Raw genomic sequence first — 19,086 nt, 5'->3', positions numbered from 1 at the left:
CCCCACAAGGAAGTCTCTGCCCACGCACCCCCTCTCCTGCACACACACCGTATCTCCTATAGTCCCTGAGCCTTACACACACACACACACACACACACACACACACGCCATAAACAACATACCACACACACACACTTTCCCCGACTTTTTACTTTGAGCGACAACAAGAAACAAATGAAAAGGACTTTGAGACTTGAGAGAACTGGCCCCCTGCCCATCTTTCCCAGTAGCCCTTGCTGGTCTTAGCCCAGTCACTTCCTGCCCCTCGTTTTGTGGGCACCAGGTGCCCTCCCCTCACCACCCCTCACTCGGGGGAAGCTGGCCTCAGGCTGTCCAGCCCCAGGTCCAAAGGGCCTCCCTAGCCCTCTACCCACCTGCCATCCCCACAAGCCAAGCTCCCTACAGACCCCACCGCACGCGGTGGCCCGGTGGACCCCTCCTCCTGCTGTGTGTGAGCGCTGCCCGTCTTGGCCTCTGGAGCGAGGGGTCTCAGCCTCTCTAACAGCCTCTCTTTATGAGCAGTTCAGTGAGCCAGGCCCTGGCCACGGAGTGAGCCATCGAATCCCCCCAGGAGCCCAGTGAGGTCAGGGCCGGCAGTGTGCCCATTTCCAGATGAGTATCTGAGGCGCAGAGAAGTGGGTTGCCAGCAAGGCGGAGCTCAGGCTCGAGTCAGCTGGCTGTACCTGCGCTCCTAACGGTGAAGCCAGACCACCCCGTCTGCCTCCCAGAGCCATTCTCCTGGAGCCTCACGAGGGCACCAGCTGCACGGCCGGCTCAGGCTGCTCTCAGCCAGCACCAGGTGTGGGTGAGCTGGGTTCTTGCCCCCGCAGGGCAATCAACTCCAGAAGCTCCTGCGGCTGAGCCAGTGACTTAATCTAACCTCCTGTTCGTCAGTTTCCCCTTCTATCAACTGGGGAAAATGGTAACAACCACTTCCCTAGAGGTTGTGGTGACATTAAAAGGAGTTAATCCAGGTACAGCCTCAGAACTGTGATTAACTTGTTTCTCCTCTAACAACCACTGACTCTACCTCAGGACTCTACTCGGGTGCCCCACCTCCTCCAGGAAGCCCTCCTTAACGCCCACAGTCTGGCTCAGGCACACCCCCTCCCCGACGCTGGCCTCCTCTAGCACCCACGATCCATGACTGCAGCCCACACGCAGCCCCTCCAGTGCAGTAATCACCGTTCATGCTTCTCAGGGTCAGGGACCCGCCGTGCAGGCCTCCGTGTCACTCTGTGGGGAGTGTGTGCTGAGAGGAAGCTCGGCGCCTCCGGGTATTGTGGGAAGGGAGGGCACTCTCCCTCCCAGGCCTTGCTCAGGCCCTGGAAGTGCCCCTGCTGAGGGTCGGGGTAGGAGAACACTCCTTCCTCCTCCAGTCTCCGCTGAGCCTGTGACTGGGCTCAGAGGGTCAGCACGGGCTCCAGGACCTGTCTTGTGACTCATGATAGTCCCACAGCTCCTTCCACCCTCCAGACCCTGTCCCCCACGCACATGCATAAACAGGCCCTCACAGGCTCTGAGATCCTCATCCCAAAGGACCCCAGAGTAGCTGGATCCCTGGGTGGCACTGGCCTTGGGGAGGTCGTGAGGGACCCTGGCACACTGCCCACCATGGAGCTCCAAGGTCCTGCGTCCAACCATGCATCCGTCCAACCAGCTGGGCTCTGAGGCCACGGTGGGGTGGCCTTCAGGATACCCCCTCTGCGTCAGGTAGGCTGCGCTGACGCCTCAGCTGCCCCTTCCCCCCACTCCCCTCCCCCAGAGGAGTCCTGCTTGCTTAGGAACAGTGCTGTCCGCCTCCACCCTGCCGTGGAGAGGATGTCAGCCACTCCAAGGACCCACTCAAGTGACCCTGCTAGCTCCCCTCCACCTGGTCAGCTCCCTATGGGACAGGGCTGGGGTATGGGGCCCACATGTCTCTTGCCAGTTACAATTCCACTAGGCAAGTCAGTCCACCCCCAGGCACTGATGCCTGGCCAGCCAGGATTCTCTGCATGATGAAATGGACCAGGGCAGGGGGCTAGGTGGGTGTGCCATGGGACAGCCGTTGGGAATTCACATGTAAAGGTGTGCGCTGGAATTCATGGAGCTGCACGTGAAAGTGTGTGCATGGTATGAGCATGTGTCTGCATGGTGGGGGTGTAGCTCACAAGCCTAGAGAGGCCAGCGGGGGCCACCTGGAAGGCTTCCTGGAAGAGGAGAGTCCTGGCCAGCAGTGAGAAGGAGACACAGGCTGTACGGACCAGGGGAGGGAGGTCGAAGTGAGGTCCAGGTGTCCCTGTCTGAGCCTGTGCCAATGGCCACCCCTTCTGCCCCTCCCCAATCCTCCCTGCAGCTCCCTGTGGCCAGCAGCTCTGCAGCACTCAGCTCTGCTCCACTTCGCGCAGCTCCGCTCCAGAAAGGCCACCTCCTCCCTGCCCTCCTCCTCCCCCACCCCTCCTGCTGTCACCACTCACCGTTCACAGCCTCGAGGGCGTGGGGACCCCAGAGCTGGACAACCGCACCGGGGCCCCAGAGCCCAGCTGGTCGGACGGTCGCACGGTCGGACGCAGGACCCCAGAGCCCCGAGGTGGGCAGTGTGCCAGGGTCCCTCACAGCTTCCTCAAGGTCAGTGCCAGCCAGGGATGTAGCCACTACGGGGTCCTTGAGACCTGTAGAGCCCACCCCAGGCCCCTTATCGCAAACCTCAGGCCCCAAAGTGGGCATTACTCCAGGTATACCTCAGGCGGGCAGGTCAGTGGGCAGGGGGCACTCCTCTGTCCACAGGCTGGCCCAGGTCTGGGGTCTATCAGGAGAGGTCCCAGGCTGGGGGCCAGCCCTGGCCTTGCTCACAGAGGCCTCACAGGGGACACCCGGCACCGGCCACGGGGAGCTAAAATTGGAAAGTGGAGAGTGGGAGGCAGCTGACAAAGCTATTTCGCAGGCTCTTCACCGTGCTCCGGTTTCAAGCTTCTGCTCCCTTAACCCGATCCTCAGGGCCTCCCTACCCCCACCCGGCCCATGGGGAGGTGCGTCAGCCCTCAGGCCGGCGGTGTAGAAGTCAGGTCCGGCAGGCCGCCGGTAGGGGCAGGAGCAGCGGACAGTCTTCTCCGATCAGAGACTGCAGGGGGGCTCACTGAGAACACTCAATCCTGTCCCTGGTCCGCTGTGTGACCTTGACAGGTCCCTGCCCCTCTCTGGTCCATGAGCCCTCCATCTGTGTAATGGGGAGAATGCCGACTGTGGCGGCCCAGGAGAGCCGGTTTCGGAATTGGTGAGGGAGATATAGAGGATCTGGGGCGGGAGAGAGGGCCATGCCAGCCACCTCGCTCGGCCCAGCCTGAAAGGATGGCCACGGGTCAGGCCGGAGCAGCATAGAGAGGGCACAGGTGCTAGCTTAGGTCCCAGGGATGACCCAGGAGGACTCCTGGGGATGAGCTAGGCCCTGGCAGGAGGGAGTGGCCAGGCTCACCCCAAGCCCAATGCTGGTCAGCACCTTGGGCAGCGGCCAGCACACTCCCCGGTGTCTGCCTGGCCCAGCCTAGCCCCACACCCACTACCCCAGGGCTCTTCCTCAAATAGCACAGCCTCCAGCCGGCATCCCGGGCCTGGATACACAGAGCACTGAGAGAGTGGGCAGGTGTGGCCACAGACACAGGCAGGAACCAGGGATGTGGCAGGCTGGGGCTCAGGGGCTGGTTGGCGTAATGGGGGTCAATGAGAAGCTATAGGCTAGACCTCCCTCCTCCCGTGGGGAGGTCACAGGAAGTAAAGGCAGCTCAGGAGGGTATGGAATCAGAGAAAGGGGCCCGGAGGAGGGGTGGATTTGTCAGGAGTTGAGAGAGACTTCCTGAGGGGAGTGGGAACCCTAGGGGCCAGAAATATGACTGAGGTGATGCAGAGGGAGTTTCTCCACAAGAAAGTCATCTGAGACCTTGGAGGAGCAGTTTGAGCAGAGGGTGGGGACCGGTCCACCTGAAAGGTATGGAGGAGTGGATGAAGGTGTAGAAGGCCGGCTGAGCGAAGACAATGCTTTCGAGAGCCTTCAGTGGGAAGGGGGAGGGGCCGAGAGTAGCGGCTAGGAGGGGGCACCAAATGGCAGGGGGCCTGGGAGGAGTGGGAGATGCGCGGGGAGAATGGTGGCATGAGATGCCCAAGGGGCTGTCTCTCTTCAGAATGGGGACCGCTTCACCTCAGTGGGGACCATGAACTGGGCTAGGCAGGGCCGGGGGGCAGCGGTGCCCTCACCCAATCTGTCTCCCTCAGCCCCATCCAGGCTATGGGCGTCAAGACAGCCTTGCCCGCGGCAGAGCTGGGCCTGTACTCCCTGGTGCTGAGCGGGGCCCTAGGCTATGCTGGCCGGGGCCTCTTTGAGGCTTCACAAGGTAACAGGTGGGCCCCGGGACAGAGGGGTGGGACCGTTCTTCCGCTGGGGGTCTCAGGGCTCCACCCAGCAAGGCCAGAAACTTAGAGCTCCAGACTCAAGGGCAGTCCCTAGGCCTTGGGGCCAGGGGGTCGAGTCAGATGCAGCCACAGGGAGACTCAAATGCAGAAGCACTGACAGAGACCTGGGCAGAGCCAGAGGAAGAGAGAGAGTGTGTCTCAGACACTCAGGGATACAGAGACCTGGCCCCACACACACAGTGAGACCCAGAGAGAAGCAGAGGCGGAGAGAGACCCAGACCCTCTCCCGTCCCCCGAGGGTGGCATCAGCCTTGCTGTAGAGGCAGGTGTGGGCGTGAAGCGCCCTGAGACCAGACTCTGTTCTCAGGTGGGGCCCACAGGAAAGCCTTCCGGGAGTCTGTGCGACCTGGCTGGGAGTACATTGGCCGGAAGATGGTAGGTCCCCCACAGCGCAGGGTCCCTGACCGGGGTCTCTGATCTCTGGCCCATCTCTCCTGTCCCAAACCCTTCCCCGCGCTCCCCTGTTCCCAATGGTCCCACATAACAGAGGGCTGGCAATGGGGAAGGTCTCTGGCTTGAATTTTCAGCATCTTCAGTTTCTCCACTGGCCCCTCCTCTGTCCTCCTGGGGCCAGATCAAGCCTGCCTCAGACCCTGCTCATTTAGGAAACAAACCGAGACGGGCTTCCGCAGGGCCTCCAGCACCATCCTCCCCAGGAACAACGCAGTAATGGTGGAATGTCAGGCAATGTGCTGGACAGAGGGGGAGCCCGGAGCAGCAGGGCAGCCCACGTGGTGCCCCTCATTCCTCTCTACCTACCTTCCTGGTACTTCCCTCAGAGGGGAAGGCAGGGACCTCAGCCGTTGCTCTCCTCTAATGCACAAGAAGACTCTGGGGGCAGGGAAGGGGTTGAGACTCTGAGCAGCCCAAGCGCCAGCCCACTCTGCCCCCGCCCCACCTTAACCTGCCTGGGCCCGCCCCAGGACGTGGCTGACTTCGAGTGGGTGATGTGGTTCACCTCCTTCCGCAACGCCATCTTCCTCGCTCTCTCCGGACACGTGCTGTTTGCGAAACTCTGCACTATGGTTGCCCCCCAGGTGAGCTGGACCTGAGCCCCCCCCGCCTCCCCCTCCCCCTCAGCCACAAGGGTTGCGGGGAAGCCGTCCTGGGCTCCCACCTCCGTCCACATGGAGAGATAGACGAAGCCTCCTCCCTGTCCACAGCTCCGCTCCTGGATGTATGCTGTGTACGGGGCCCTGGCGGTGGTGGGCACGATGGGCCCTTGGTACCTGCTGCTGCTGCTTGGCCACTGCGTGGGCCTCTATGTTGTCTCACTCTTGCACCAGCCCTGGCTCTGTCTCGGCCTCGGCCTGGCCAGCCTCGCCTCTTTCAAGCTGGACCCCCTCATCTCCTGGCAGGTGTGTGCTGGGGCGGGGCAGGGGTGGAGGGTGCAGGGATAGGACCCCAAACCTCTCACCCCATCCAAAACGTTTGCCTCCCAAGTCTCCCCAAGCATTTCCTTCACTTTCCCACCCGTCTTCAAGCCTCTGACCATGGAGCAAGCCCTGCCCACAAGGCGGTCGCCTCCACCGCAGCAGAGACACGTCCAGCTCCTTCCCTGCTCTGCCCCAGCACTTATGAAATTGGCCCTCGGTGGCCAGTGTTGACGGGCGCTGGCAGAGAGAGTGACGGCAGGACCAGGCTGGGCCCCTGCAGGAGGCTGGGTGGGCTTCCTGGAGGCAAGGGGCCCCCTGGTGAGCTGGCGGCCTGTTCTCTCCCATCCAGAGCGGGTTTGTAACAGGGACTTTTGATCTTCAAGAGGTGCTGTTTCACGGGGGCAGTGGTTTCACGGTGCTGCGTTGTACCAGCTTTGCGCTGGAGAGCTGTGCCCACCCTGACCGCCGCTACTCCCTAGCTGACCTGCTCAAGTACAATTTCTACCTGCCCTTCTTCTTCTTCGGGCCCATTATGACCTTTGATCGCTTCCACGCTCAGGTGAGGGGACACCCTGTGGGCTCCCAAGACAGGACTGCGCCCCCCCCCGGGCGGAAGTGAACGCCCCTCAGACCCCAGAGGGGCTCGTGTCTCCACTCTCAGCGTTGCCAGGATGAAGCCACGTCTCCCCTCACCCTTGCATCCCCAGACAGCTAGCTCGTGACTCACCGCTCAGACAGGGCTCCTCGCGCAGGGCTTACCTCCCCCACTCAGACCCTAGCCGTCCCTCAGGTGAGCCAGGTGGAGCCGGTGCGGCGAGAGGGCGAGCTGTGGCGCATCCGGGCCCAGGCGGGCCTCAGCGTGGTAGCCATCGTGGCCGTGGACATCTTCTTCCACTTCTTCTACATCCTCACCATCCCCAATGACCTCAAGTTCGCCAGCCGCCTCCCAGACAGCGCCCTCGGTGGGTGCGCGCCGGGCCCAGAACAGGGATGGGGTCGGGGCCGCCACTTCAGAAGGACGGACCCTCTGCGCCCCAATGGCGGCGGAGTCACAGCTGGGGAAGCTGGCGCCCCGGGGGACAGCACCTATCGCAGGGTGGGGGAGCGGGGATTTAGCCTTTGAAACGCGTGGGACTTGGAGGTAGGTTTGCCCCGTGACGCCGGGCAGCGGTACCAGACAGAGGCCGCCCACCTCGCCGGGGCCTGGGGCTGATTTCCCCAACCGGATAGGGTCTCCCTGGGGCCAGCTCCTCCCCGCAGGACGTGGGGGCGGGGCCTCCGTGGGGGCGGCCGGGCCGCAAGGACACCCCCACCCCCACCCCGAGCTGGGGAGAGAGTATCCGTAGGGGAGGGCAGGGCTCCGCGCCTCCCCTGGATTTGGGAAGACCCGGGGTGGGATGGGGGACGGGGTGGGAAGGTCGGTGTGATGCCCCCCGGGCCGTGACGACCCCTTGTCCCCAGCTGGCCTAGCCTATTCAAACCTGGTGTACGACTGGGTGAAGGCGGCCGTCCTCTTCGGCGTCGTCAACACCGTGGCGCGCCTCGACCACTTGGACCCGCCGCGGCCTCCCAAGTGCATCACAGCGCTCTACGTCTTCTCCGAGACGTGAGTGCGAGGTCCAGGGACTCGCCTCCGGGATCCCCACCTCCCCTTCGCCTTTTGCCCCAAGCCCCGGAGCTCATCTCCTGGCTGATTCCCACCCGTATGCTCTCCTCCCACAGGCACTTTGACCGTGGCATCAACGACTGGCTTTGCAGGTGAGTTGGGGTGGGGTGGGATGTCACAGCCATCCCCCAGGTGGCTGAGCAGGGCCGTGGCCAGGTGGGTCCACGTCTTCAAAGATCACCTCTGGGCCAGAGGAAGCAGGGACGGAGGGAGGAGGTCATGGCAGAGGTCGAAGTGAAAGACAGAGGTTTGGACTTGGGTGGGGCCCCTGGAGGTGAGAGAAATGGAGTGGAGACACACAGCAGGCAGCCTGGACAGCACCTGGCCGTGGATTGAGGGCATCAGGAAGGAGAGGGCGATGACTCCCAGGAAGTCGTGTGCCCGGAAGGACTCTGGTTGAAGGAGCCGGCAGAAGGGCCTGAAAGGAGCGGTCAGAGGAGCAGGAGAAAAGGCAGGACCGTGGGACACCCTGGAAGCTAAGGGAAGACCATCCTGGCATGGTAGGGGCAACTGGGTCAGATGCTGCTGGTGTCAAGGAAGCCAGAGACTGAGCGTGAGCGTGGGTGGCATGGAGGTTCTCAGCCTTTCCCCGGAGAGGCAGGGGCGGGGAGGAGTCGGGGCTGGGGACGTGGAGGACAGAGGAACCGCAGGGTAGTTCCCGTGTGGACAGCTCCTGGAAGAAGCCTAGTACTGAAGGGGGACACACAGAAGTGGCCGAAGGGAGAAGTGGGTGTTTTAAAGACGGGAAATAATGGGACATGCTTGGGTGCCGAGGGGAATTATTCAATAGAAAGGAGGAAGTTGGCAGCGCAGGATAGAGGGGTGATTGATGGAGTGAGCTCCCTGAGAAGGGGAGGAGGCGACGGAACCAGGCAGAGCTCTGGCTTCGGCCACCGAGGAGGAAGAAGGGCCAGTGTGGATGCAGAAGAATGGCAGGTGAGTGTGGAAAGGTGAGGGATTCCTCCTGAAAGCTTCGGTTTTCTCCATGAAGTAGGAGGCAGGGTCATCAGCTGAGAGATGCAGGGTTGGGGATGGAGGGAGGCACACAGATGCTGCCTCTCTCCTCCTGCCTAGATCACCACACCCATTCACGCGTGCAGGAGAGATGAGGTGGAGTAGCCACGGCAGAGCCTGAGAGAAGATGCTGGCCAGAGAAACCGTGGCACTGACAGCTCAAGTGGGGTTGGCGGTAGTGGGTTTACAGATTCTAATATGTGAAGGTGTGGGGTTTTTCCCATCAGGGCTTCGCTTCCTGGGTGCAGGTGAGGAGAAAGTGGGTGATTGGGCTTTCCCAGATGGGTGAGAAGGAAGAAGTGAGGGAGAAGGGTTTTTAGGTTATTTGTAATGATGACTCATTGAATACAGTTAAGAAGGGTGGTAAAAATAGGAGGGGGTCACAAGATGAGGAAGGTGGGGGGGAGGTCAATGAGATTGAAGAAGTGGAGCTAGGGACTCAGGTCAGGTGGGGGGGGCAGGGTGAAGGATGGGAATTAGGAAGGAATCAAACAAGTGGTGCAAAAGTTGGGGTGTGGCCATGGGAGTGGGTGACTGAGGTGGAGTGGAAAAGAAACCATTGGTGAAACGAGGAGGTCAAGGAACAGAGAGGCTGGTTATGCAATAGGTCTTCTATTGAATTTATTTAACAGATATTTATTGAGTATCTACTACGTGCCAGGCACTGTTCTAGGCACTGGGGATACAGCAGTGAACATGACAAAGGCTGTGAACTCATGGAACTTACAGCCTAGTGGAGAGAAACAGACCATAAACAGGTTAAAAAAAAAAGATAATTTTAGAGAGTGGTAAGCGTTATGAAGAAAATAAAAGAGTGTAATGGGGTAGAAGCTTCTTTAGTTGGGGTTTGGGTAGGCCTCTGTGAGATGAGCTGAGACTTGAGTGATAACGAAATTTGGAGAAGAGAATTCCAGGCAGAGGGAACAACAGGTGCAAAGGTCTTGAGACAGGAGCCAGCTGTGTGTGTCTGAGTATCAGAAAGACCAGTAAGGGGACAGCATAGTGAATGAAGGGGAGAGTGGTGGGTGATAGGTCAGGGTGGGAGGCAGAAACCAGATGACATGGGATCTTCTAGCCACAGGAAGGTGGTTGAGTTTATTCTAACTGTAATGAGGAGCTGTCGCGGGAGGGTGCGATTGTGGAAGTGAGGCGAGCTGGGTTACACTGTTAAAAGATGCCTCTAGCTGCTGTGTGGACAACGGACAGTAGGGGGCAGAGGCAGAAGCAGGGAGATGACTTAAGAGGCTCTTGCAGTGATCTGTGTGACAGGAGATGATCCCCTGGACTAGGGTGGTGTTAGTGGAGGTGATAAGCAGTGCTCAGGACCGAGTGGAGCCCGTATAGCATTTGCTGGTCTGGATGTGAGTGGAGAGGGGAATTGAGAATCCAAGATGGTACCAAGGCTTCTGGCCAGCAACTGAATGGATGGTGGTATCATTAGCTGAGATGGGAATGAAGTAGGTTTGGGCAGGGATGGGGGAGTTGGTCCTTCATGTGTGATGTCTGGTAACAGTTGGATATATGAGTCAGGAGAGAGACTAGAGAGACAGATTTGGGGCCTGTCAGCATAGAGACAGTATTCAGAGTCTGAATGAGATCGCTTGGAGAAATGAAGGCAGCTAGAGAAGACAGGAAGTTCAAGGCTGAGCCCTCCACATTTTGAAGTTGGGTAGAGGAGAGGCAGCCACCTGAGGCCCAGGGTGTTGAATGTGCCCAGGATGATAGCGTTGAGGAAGCTGCCCCCGTGGTGTATCCTTTGCCCGTCTCCCACCTGCCTTTCCCCACACTCCCAGCGGCCCCTTTTCCCGCCTTGCCTGCAGGTACGTGTATGACCACGTCGGTGGGGAGCACTCTGAGGTGATCCCAGAGCTGGTGGCCACTGTGGCCACGTTTGCCGTCACCACTCTGTGGCTCGGACCTTGTGATACTGTCTACTTGTGGTCATGCCTAAACTGCTTTGGCCTCAACTTTGAGCTCTGGGTACAGAAGCTGGCAGAGTGGGGGCCCCTGGCACGAATTGAGGTGAGCAAGGAAGGTCTGGGGCTGGGTTGTCTGGGGCACTGGAGGGGGTGGCACTACTGCTCTCTGGAGTCTTCCAGCCACACTTGGCTGCCAGGCCAGGACTTTCTCACTACCACCCCCCTCCGGGTCGTCGGGGCAATGGCCCCCTCTGTGGGTACCTGGCCCTCCCTTCCCTCCTGCAGGGTCGGGGGGCACCCAGGCCTGGCTGCGTTGTTCAGGCCCTGCCCTCTCTCCAGAGTTCAGTTTCCCATCTTTTAACAATGAGGGAGAGCTGACCGGGGACTCTCAGGGACACAGGCATATCCCCAGGACCCAGGTGGCCACCTAGGCAAGGCCTCTGACCCGCCACGTCCTCTTTCCCCTGGGCCTCTTACCTCACTGCCTATGTTGTCCTGGACCCAGCAGGCCTCTCTGTCAGAGCAGATGTCCCGCAGGGTCCGAGCCATCTTTGGGGCCATGAACTTCTGGGCCATCATCATGTACAACCTCGTAAGCCTGAACAGCTTTGAGTTCACAGAGCTGGTCGCCAAGCGCCTGCTACTCACAGGTGAGGGACGGGGGATACGGAATATGCCAGGTATCGACCTCAAGGACTGTGACCTCCTGAAATGTCCCCACCCCACCGCAATTCCCCAGGGACTCAGCAGGGAGGCACAGTCAAGCGGGGAGAGAGAAGAGTCACTGGGGGAAAGGGGAGCTGCTTCCAGGCGCGCATGACCTCTTCCCCACACAGGGTTCCCCCAGACCACGCTGGCCGTCCTGTTTGTCACCTACTGTGGTGTCCAGCTGGTGAAGGAGCGAGAGCGAACCCTGATGCTGGAGGAGGAGCAGAAGCAGGACAAAGAGAAGTCGGAGTAGGGGAGAGGGGGAGACGGATGGGCTCTGCTCAGCTGTTCCTGGGAGGGGCCCGACTGATACAATAAAAGACTTTTTACCGCGCTTTGGCTCTCCCCTGCCCCTTCCTCCAGCAGTCTCCTGGCTCCCCGTCCAGGCTGGATGAGGAGCTGGAGGTTCAGGGAGGGGGCTCAAGCTCTTGGCGCAAACAGAACGTGTAGGAGACACACGTGGAGGGCAGAGACCACCGACCTTGGCAGCCCAGCCGCTGAACACGGAAGCCCCAGGTCTTCAAACCACCTGGTCGCTGACGCTTGGAGCACCTGACCCCAGACCCCGAGCTGCTGGCTCGGAAGGCACTTTATTCTTCTTACAGGAGACTTACCCAGGCTGCAAGGTGCACTCGATGGGAAACCACCCCCCCATCTGACGGGCGAGGAGACTGAGTTCTGTGGGGAGTTTACGGGCACACACAGCCAGGCTGGGGCTGGGCCAGGATGCAGCCTGACCACCCCCCGAGGTTCTGCCTCATGGACCAGGAACACGCGGGATATGGAGACACCGGAGTTTCTCGTCCCTGCCCGAAAGGCTAGCTCCAGGCAGCGAATTCCCTTTCCTGGCTGAAGCGGCCCCTCGGGCACTGTGACGGGATGGGATACAGGTGGGCTTTGCCTCTCCCAGACTCCTCCCTGGAGCCCGCATCCCAGAAGGCCGGGCCTGTGTGGGCTGCAGCATGGGGGGCGCGCAGTCAGGTCCTCTGGGCGGGTCACAGCTTGGTCAGGCGCAGCACGTTGAGCCGTACAGGTAGGAAGGTCGCGCCAGCGGCATAGGCGATCTCCCGCAGGACCCCCTCCCACTTCTTCTCATCCTCATTGTACCTGGGGTGGGAGGAGTGCAGACACGGACGAGGAGCTCAGTCAGCCAAGTCCTGGGTGGGACCCAGCAGGGAGGGGTGGCTGGGTGCAGTAGGCCACCCCTGGGGAGTGCCGCCCCCCAGCCTCAGGCCCATCTCCAGGAAGGCCAGCTCTTGGAGAGCGCCCACGCTCTGGGAAAAGGGTCCCACCCCCAAAGAACACCTGCCCTACCTTCCAGGAAGAGCCCCCTCTCAGGAAGCCCACACTCCTTGAAGTCCACCTCCCTCCAGGAAGGTCTGCACCTCCCCAAACCCCTCCTCTTGAGAATTTCTGTACTCAACTCTCCGAGAAGTGCCCCCGGGGTCCTGCCCTCCCAGCAGCACTGCCCTCTAGAGGCTGCCTGCAGCACTGAGCATCACTGAAGGTTCAGAAGCTGCCCCAGGCTGCCGAAACCTCTCCCCTCCACCCCCAGCTAGGACCAGCCATAGAAGCAATGGCTCTGAGAAGCTGGGATCCAGCTACTTCTCAATCCCGACCCAGCTCTCCCCGTCAGGAGGGAGGGGAGAGGGAAGAACTGGCTGCCTCTCAGGGCCTGCTCTGCTCCCTGGGGCCCGGTTCTGTGGGTCTGGGCCCTAACCTTGGCACCAGGTCCTGACTGACACTGTCGATGCCCCACAGGGGGGTGTGGTACCATGTGTGCAAACCCAGACTTTCCCAACAAACTGGAGAGACCCTGGGCTGAGCGAGGCATGTCTGCTGCCCTGTGCCCACAGGATTTCCTGGAAGAGGGATCAGCTCTGCCCACAGATGAGCCTGCTGGGCGCTGCCTCGGTGCCCAGCTGGCCTTGCTCACGATTCCCCTCACCTCCCTAGGGCCAGGCTCACCTCCAGATGTCGTTGAGCTCTGTGGGAACCAGCTCCCCGGACTCAGTCTCCAGTGTGGCAAAGCCGCCGATGGCATAGAGCGTGCCCGCCAGGCTGACCAGGCTGAGCGAGCTGCGCTCTTGTGGGAAGGCCTCAAAGGGCGCCCACCTGGCAGGAAGGAGGGGGCGTGAGGAGGTGCCTCACCCGCCCCCGGGGGGCCGCAGCGAGCCCAGTGACTGTCGCCCGCCAGCACTCACAGCTTCAGCTGCACCCTGCAAAATCCGACTCCCAGGCACCCGTGCTCCCAGCCCAACCTGCTTCCTGACCTCTCGGGAATGCCCTCTGGTCTTCACTTCTTCCCCATTCTCTTGCCCCTCCCGTTTCCCTCCACTGTCCCCTTGTCATTCCATCTAACCTGCCCCATGAAACCCACCAGGGCTCTCCCCAGTGTCCCGCCTTTGCTCCTGAACCAACTCCAGCTTGCTACCTCAGTGACCATTGAGACCGTCCCTTGCACTCCTGCCCCGTCCCTTTTCTCCCCTTCACGGCCCAGTGACTCTCAAGGTGCCTTCACTCCCCTCCCCTGGCTCCCGAAGTTGGGTCTTCATCCCTCCAAAACTGCTCTCGGGTCCCCAGCCACCACAGGGCTCTGGAATCCAGGGTCCACATATGCACTTCTGCTGATGTGACTTTCTTCATTTCCCACCTCCCAGCCTCACGTCTTGGGATTCCTTGCTGAATAATGCATCTGCCCCTGCTGCCCCCAGGGCTTGGGCCTCGGCTTCTCCCACTAACATCCTCTCCCTGAGGGAGCTTGTCCCCTCCGAGTACTGTCCCCCCTCCCCAGATCTCACCCTCGAGCTCTCTCTTTGCCCTAGTGGGCTCCTCCTGGACACCCAGGCACCTCAAATCCACATGTTTTAACTCGACCCTCACTTTTCCTACCTAACTTCAACAGTTCTTCGATAAATGACCTCCTTGGGACTTCCCTGGTGGCACAGTGGTTAAGAATCCGTCTGCCAATGCAGGGGACACGGGTTTGAGCCCTGTTCTGGGAAGATACCACATGCTGCGGAGCAGCTAAGCCCGTGCGCCACAACTACTGAGCCCGCGTGCCACAACTACTGAAGCCTGCACGCCTAGAGCCCGTGCTCCTCAACAAGAGAAGCCACCACAATGAGAAGCCTGCGCACCACAACGAATAGTAGCCCCCGTTCGCCGCAGCTAGAGAAAGCCTGCGCGCAGCAACGAAGACCTAACACAGCCAAAAATAAATGAATAAATTAATTAATTTTAAAAAAATGACCTCTCACCCTCACTCAAAAGCATCCACCTCTCCCTCTCACCCCCACCATCCAATCAATTGCTACATCCTGTTTCTTCTGTCTACTAAGCTCTTGCTACTGAGTATGGTCCATGGACTGGCAGCGTCAGCATCACCAGGGAGTTTATTAGAAATATACTCTGAGGTCCCTCCCCATACCTGAGAATCAGAATCTGCATTCAGAGCGTGATCCCCAGGGATTCATGGGCACATGAAAAGCGCTGGCCTAAGTCTTTCTCCAGTGCATCCTCTCTGCCCCATCCCTGCTGTACCCCCAGCTCCAGACCACCATCACTTCTTGCTATACAGCTGTACCCCTGCCTCCTAGGAAATCCCTAATCTCTACATGAGCTGCCATGAGGCATCTTAGGAAAACACAGAAGGGAGCTTAAAACCCATCAGAGGCATTTCATTACTCTCAGGATAAAGTCCCTCAGCCCGACTGCCCCCTCTCCAGCCCCAGTACCCACAATCCCCACCTCCCTTCACCCACCACACTCCATCCAACCTGACCAATGCCCTCTCCTCCAGTGAGCCTGCCTTTTTTCTCCTAAATGCCTTGGCACCAGCCTTCCTTTGCCTTTGGGCATCCTTCTCCCACCACCTCTTTAGCTAGCTGAGTCCAACTGGTCTGCCAGCTCAGTTTTCTTCCCAATCTCCCAGGGCAGGGCAGCTTCTGTCTCAGTCACTGCTGTATCCCTAGCACCAGGCCAGTGCCTGGTACGAGTCTCTGAATGAGGAAACTGGCATCTCCGGGGAGCTCTCTCCTGCAGACCAGGCTGGCCACAACCCTTGTGGGGGAAGCCCACCTCACTGCTGATCAGAGTAGAGGGGCTAGTTCTGTGCTGATGTCCAAGCTGCACGGTGGAGACTCTAGACAGAGGCTATGTTTCCTGCCAGGGCAGACACAGAGAGGTCTGACATAGGCCCAAAGCCACACAGCCGGGCTGGTACAGTGGGGCCCTTCGTCCCTGGCTGTCCAGTGGAATGGGGGCAGGGAGGGGGGAAGCAGCCGTACTTGCCGTCCACGATGTTGTACACCTCAGCTGAACTGGTCAGCCCTGTGTCTGTGACCCCAGCAGCCACAAAAATGCGGCCGTCATGGATGGTGGCCCCGAAGAGTGAGCGGGCAGTCTTCATGGGGGCCAGCTCCCTCCACTCGAACTTCTTAGGGTCATAGACGCACATCTTGTTCAGGCACTTCCTGTGGCGGGGCGGGGCGGGGCGGGGTGGGCGCGCAGTGAGTGAGAAGCAGGAGGCGGGAGCAGAGCCGCCTCTTCCCTTGGCCCAGTCCCTCCAGTTGCCTCGCAAGGCAGTCAGGACAGACCCCTGACAGCCTCGGGGAGACTCTGCTTCCGTTCTACCCGCCGACCCGGCTGCTGCACTCCTTCCTGGCCCGCGCCTCACCTGTCGCTACCTTTGCCGCCAATGACGTAGACAAGGTCCATATACGAGAGCACAGAGTGGCCGTACACGGCGTAAGGCAGCGGGTCCGATTCGCCCCATTTGAACGACCTAGAGGGGAGGGGAGTAGGGCGCTCTCAGCCCCCGTCTCTGCATCCACCCACCACCCAACACATATTGGGACGCCCCCGATTCGTTACCGGAACTCCCAGACCTCTTAGCTCCTCGCTCCCACCCCACCTGCCAACCGCGCCCAGCCCCTACCCAAGCCCGCCTCCGCCCCTAGCCCTGGGCTCTCGCTCCCCCGCCACGCCCCGCCGCCGTCCCGGACCAGCCCCCAGGCTCCTCGGCCCCGCCCCCAGGCCGCGCTCACAGCCTATCGTAGCACATGACCGAGTCCAGGCTGCGCTCGTCGTCCTTGAGCTCTCGGCCGCCGACCACGTAGATGGAGTTAAGAGCCTCTCCCAGGCCGAAGAGGCAGCGCGGCGAGGGCAGCGGCGGCATCCCCAGCCACTCTGAGTCCAGGTGGTCAAACTGCGGGCCAGGTGGCCAGTCAGCGACCGCCCCCCACGTCCCCCACCAACCCACAGCCCCAGTCCCAGCCCGGCCCCACCGCGGCCCCGTCTGGCCACCCCCAGGTCACAGAGGAGTCCGGGTCTCCAGGTAGGGCCAGCGCAGACTGGAGGCGGTGCCTGGAGACAGTGCCTCTCCTCCTATCTGGCTGAGAACAGCCGACCGTCCCACCCCGCGTAGGTGCCGGGAGACCACCGTTATAGCACCGTGATGGGGCATCCCATACAGAGCTGAGAAGGGGCCTCTGAGAGGGAGGCCCAGCTGCCGTCCTGGCCTTCCCCAGTACAACTCTTGAACTGAGGTCTGCCTGCTCCCTGTTTTCCACTCCATCCCACTGTACAGGAAACATCCAAATACAGCCACTCACCCCTTAAAATCTACAGTGTAAGTCTGCGACCCTGTGTACCCCAACAGGTTTTTTTTTTTTTCCTTTACTGGCGCACCCCTGCGGCTTGTGGGATCTCAGTTTCCCCACCAGGGGTTGAACCTGGGCCCCCGGCAGTGAGTGGAGTCCTAACGACTGGACCGCCAGGAAATTTCCCCCAACAGTCTTTTAATAACCATACTAGGGGCTCATCTTTTGGGAGAGTTTTCTGAGGGCTGAGCACTGTGCTGTTGAACACTTTATAACCTTCAAACAACCTTATCAAGCAAGGAAGAGTAATATCCCCATTTACGAACAGAGGCCCAGAGAGAATAAACAATGTGCCCATGATGTGCCTCGGCTGGTAGAGACGCCCCCCCTCCCACCCGCCCCAGCTTAACCCTGGCACCACAGGGCCCCTCACCCTTCTCAAACCTGGTCAGGCCTCACTCAGCACACCACTCACTGCAGGCTCCTTCCCATCTCCGTCCCCTGCTCACTGGTTCCCAGCCTGAAGCACTGCACCCTCCCCTCCATGTCTCCAAATTCACCCAACTAGCAAGGCTCACACCTGCATGGCCAGTCACCAGAAAACCATTCCTGCCCTCTGAGATCCCACTGTCACATTATAACTTGGACTGGGCACCCCACTCTCCTGGTCCTTCCTAGGCCTCAGTTTCCCCATCTGTGCAATGGGAAAGCAAGGGAGGATGGTCCCTTTGTTTGAGACACTCCGTTCCACATTCCAGTCCCAGCCTCATGCATAGTTGTTGGCCAGGACCCCTACACTGACCTTGTTCTTCCTTCTCACTGTCCCTGACCCCACCTGCTGTGCAGAGCTAGGGCCTCCAACATATCAGACCATCCTGAGGCTGACATCTCCCTGAAACTGAGACACCAAAGTTGTGCATCTTATTGTCAACTGCCTGTAACTATCTTCAGCCTTCAGGCAAGCGGCTGTCAGTCATCCTCCCCGGTCTACATCTCAGCCTAGACCCAATGACATTCCCCAACAAGTAGACACGGGCCTCTCCTGGGCCCCAGGGCTGCCCAGAAATCAGAACTGGCCACGACCCTCCCAAGGCTGGCCAGGCACCTGCAAGAAGTAAGCACTCATGGGGTCCTCTTTGTTATCCTCATTGTAGAAAAGGCCCCCAGCCACGAAGACCTGGTTCTCCTTGGTCACTAGACAGACGTGGTTCTTGGGGATCTGGGTGGAGAGGGAGGCACAGTAGCACTCGTTGGCTGCCGGGTCATAGGCCACGGCGCCCTCCTCACTGATCATGAAGATGAGGTCCTGTAGGAACATGCCAAAGCGCAGGGTGTCATTGAGGATCCCGGGTAGGACGCGCTCGGCCTCCTCTTCATCCTCCTCCGCCTTGGCTTCGGCTGTGCCCTTGTCAGTGGCCTTGGCCCCCGCTGCCTCTTTCCCCTTCTGCTTCTTCTTGCGCAGCACGGTGATGCGGCCCTCGTGTGCATCCTTCACCATCTGCACCTTGCGCAGCAGCTCAGGCTGGGCACGCACGAGAGGGTGGCGCTCCACGCGGCTCTCTAGGAAGGCGCGCGGCAGCAGGCGGCAGCGCACGCTCTCGAAGACGGTGGGCAGCGAGCGCTGGCGCTCGGCCTGCCCCTTGGCGTCGCCGCTGCTCGCCCATCTCATCACCGCCTCAAACACGGCCTCCTCCTTCTCCACGTTGAGGCCATCGCTGGAGATGATGGCGATGAGCTCGTCAGCCGAGAGCCCGAGGAAGTCGGCGTCGCGGGCCACCAGCGAGAAGCGCGCGCAGATGAAGTCGCGGGCGGCCACGGCAAGGCGCGCGCAGTCGAGCAGGAGGCCTAGGCGGAAGACCGCCAGGCAGTTGGCGAGGCACAGGCGCTTCTGGAGGAAGGACACGCAGATGGTGAAGATGGATGGGATCTGGAAGCGGTGCGCCGTGGCGAACAGGTCCTGCACGCTTGCCTCGTCCAGCGCGATCTCTGACGTGTACAGGTAGTGTAGCACCTGGGCCACCACGTCAGGGGACACCTCCTCCAGGCGCAGCTCGCCCGCGCGCTCGGGCTCGGCCAGGAAGCGCGCCCGGAAGTAGGGGCTGCAGGCAGCCAGCACCAGGCGGTGGCATGGGAACTCGCGCTCACCCACCCGCACCACGCAGTCGAGGAACTTGCCGTGGTCCAGCATGTCCTTGAGCCCGTCCTGCAGGAGCGTCTGCTGGTACAGCCGCTGCTCCTCCGCCTGCTCCAAGCCCGACGCCATGGTGGGTGGCCTTCTCTCCGCACTCCCTGCCTTCTTGCTGGGTCGCGCACAGTCTACGCAGCTGTCGGAGCCGGACTATATATAGAGGTGG

The 19,086-nt window shown here is 60.6% G+C and overlaps 2 protein-coding genes across 5 annotated transcripts; one reads left to right on the top strand and one right to left on the bottom strand.

Annotated features, from left to right (window-relative positions):
• Positions 1-1,769: 1,769 nt before the first annotated feature.
• Positions 1,770-11,457, top strand: HHATL (hedgehog acyltransferase like). 4 transcript variants are annotated; one of them, XM_060307358.1, is made up of 12 exons: positions 1,776-2,610; positions 4,249-4,367; positions 4,754-4,821; positions 5,370-5,483; positions 5,610-5,804; positions 6,172-6,381; positions 6,613-6,784; positions 7,284-7,428; positions 7,545-7,580; positions 10,323-10,524; positions 10,927-11,071; positions 11,258-11,457. In XM_060307358.1, exons 1-12 carry the CDS (start codon positions 2,300-2,302, stop codon positions 11,380-11,382), a joined length of 1,842 nt encoding a protein of 613 aa, XP_060163341.1. In that variant the 5' UTR covers positions 1,776-2,299; the 3' UTR covers positions 11,383-11,457. The 4 variants fall into 4 exon arrangements, with proteins under 4 accessions (XP_060163339.1, XP_060163340.1, XP_060163341.1 ...); XM_030830263.2 differs by having other exon boundaries at positions 1,778-2,610; positions 10,930-11,071; XM_060307356.1 differs by lacking the exon at positions 11,258-11,457 and having other exon boundaries at positions 1,770-2,610; positions 10,927-11,245.
• On the bottom strand, positions 9,099-18,995 carry KLHL40 (kelch like family member 40). The gene is made up of 6 exons (XM_030830262.2): positions 17,838-18,995; positions 16,178-16,338; positions 15,808-15,915; positions 15,419-15,604; positions 13,098-13,244; positions 9,099-12,236 (listed from the first exon to the last, which is right to left on the bottom strand). The coding sequence occupies exons 1-6, from the start codon at positions 18,993-18,995 to the stop codon at positions 12,125-12,127; spliced, it is 1,872 nt and encodes a 623-aa protein (XP_030686122.1). The 3' UTR covers positions 9,099-12,124.
• Between the last annotated feature and the right edge of the window lie 91 nt (positions 18,996-19,086).

Source organism: Globicephala melas, chromosome 11, assembly GCF_963455315.2.
Source record: "Globicephala melas chromosome 11, mGloMel1.2, whole genome shotgun sequence".
In the NCBI taxonomy this organism is placed as follows: domain Eukaryota; kingdom Metazoa; phylum Chordata; class Mammalia; order Artiodactyla; family Delphinidae; genus Globicephala; species Globicephala melas.
The sequence above is the reverse complement of the archived record's forward strand: the minus strand, read 5'-3'. Positions and strand labels throughout refer to the sequence as shown.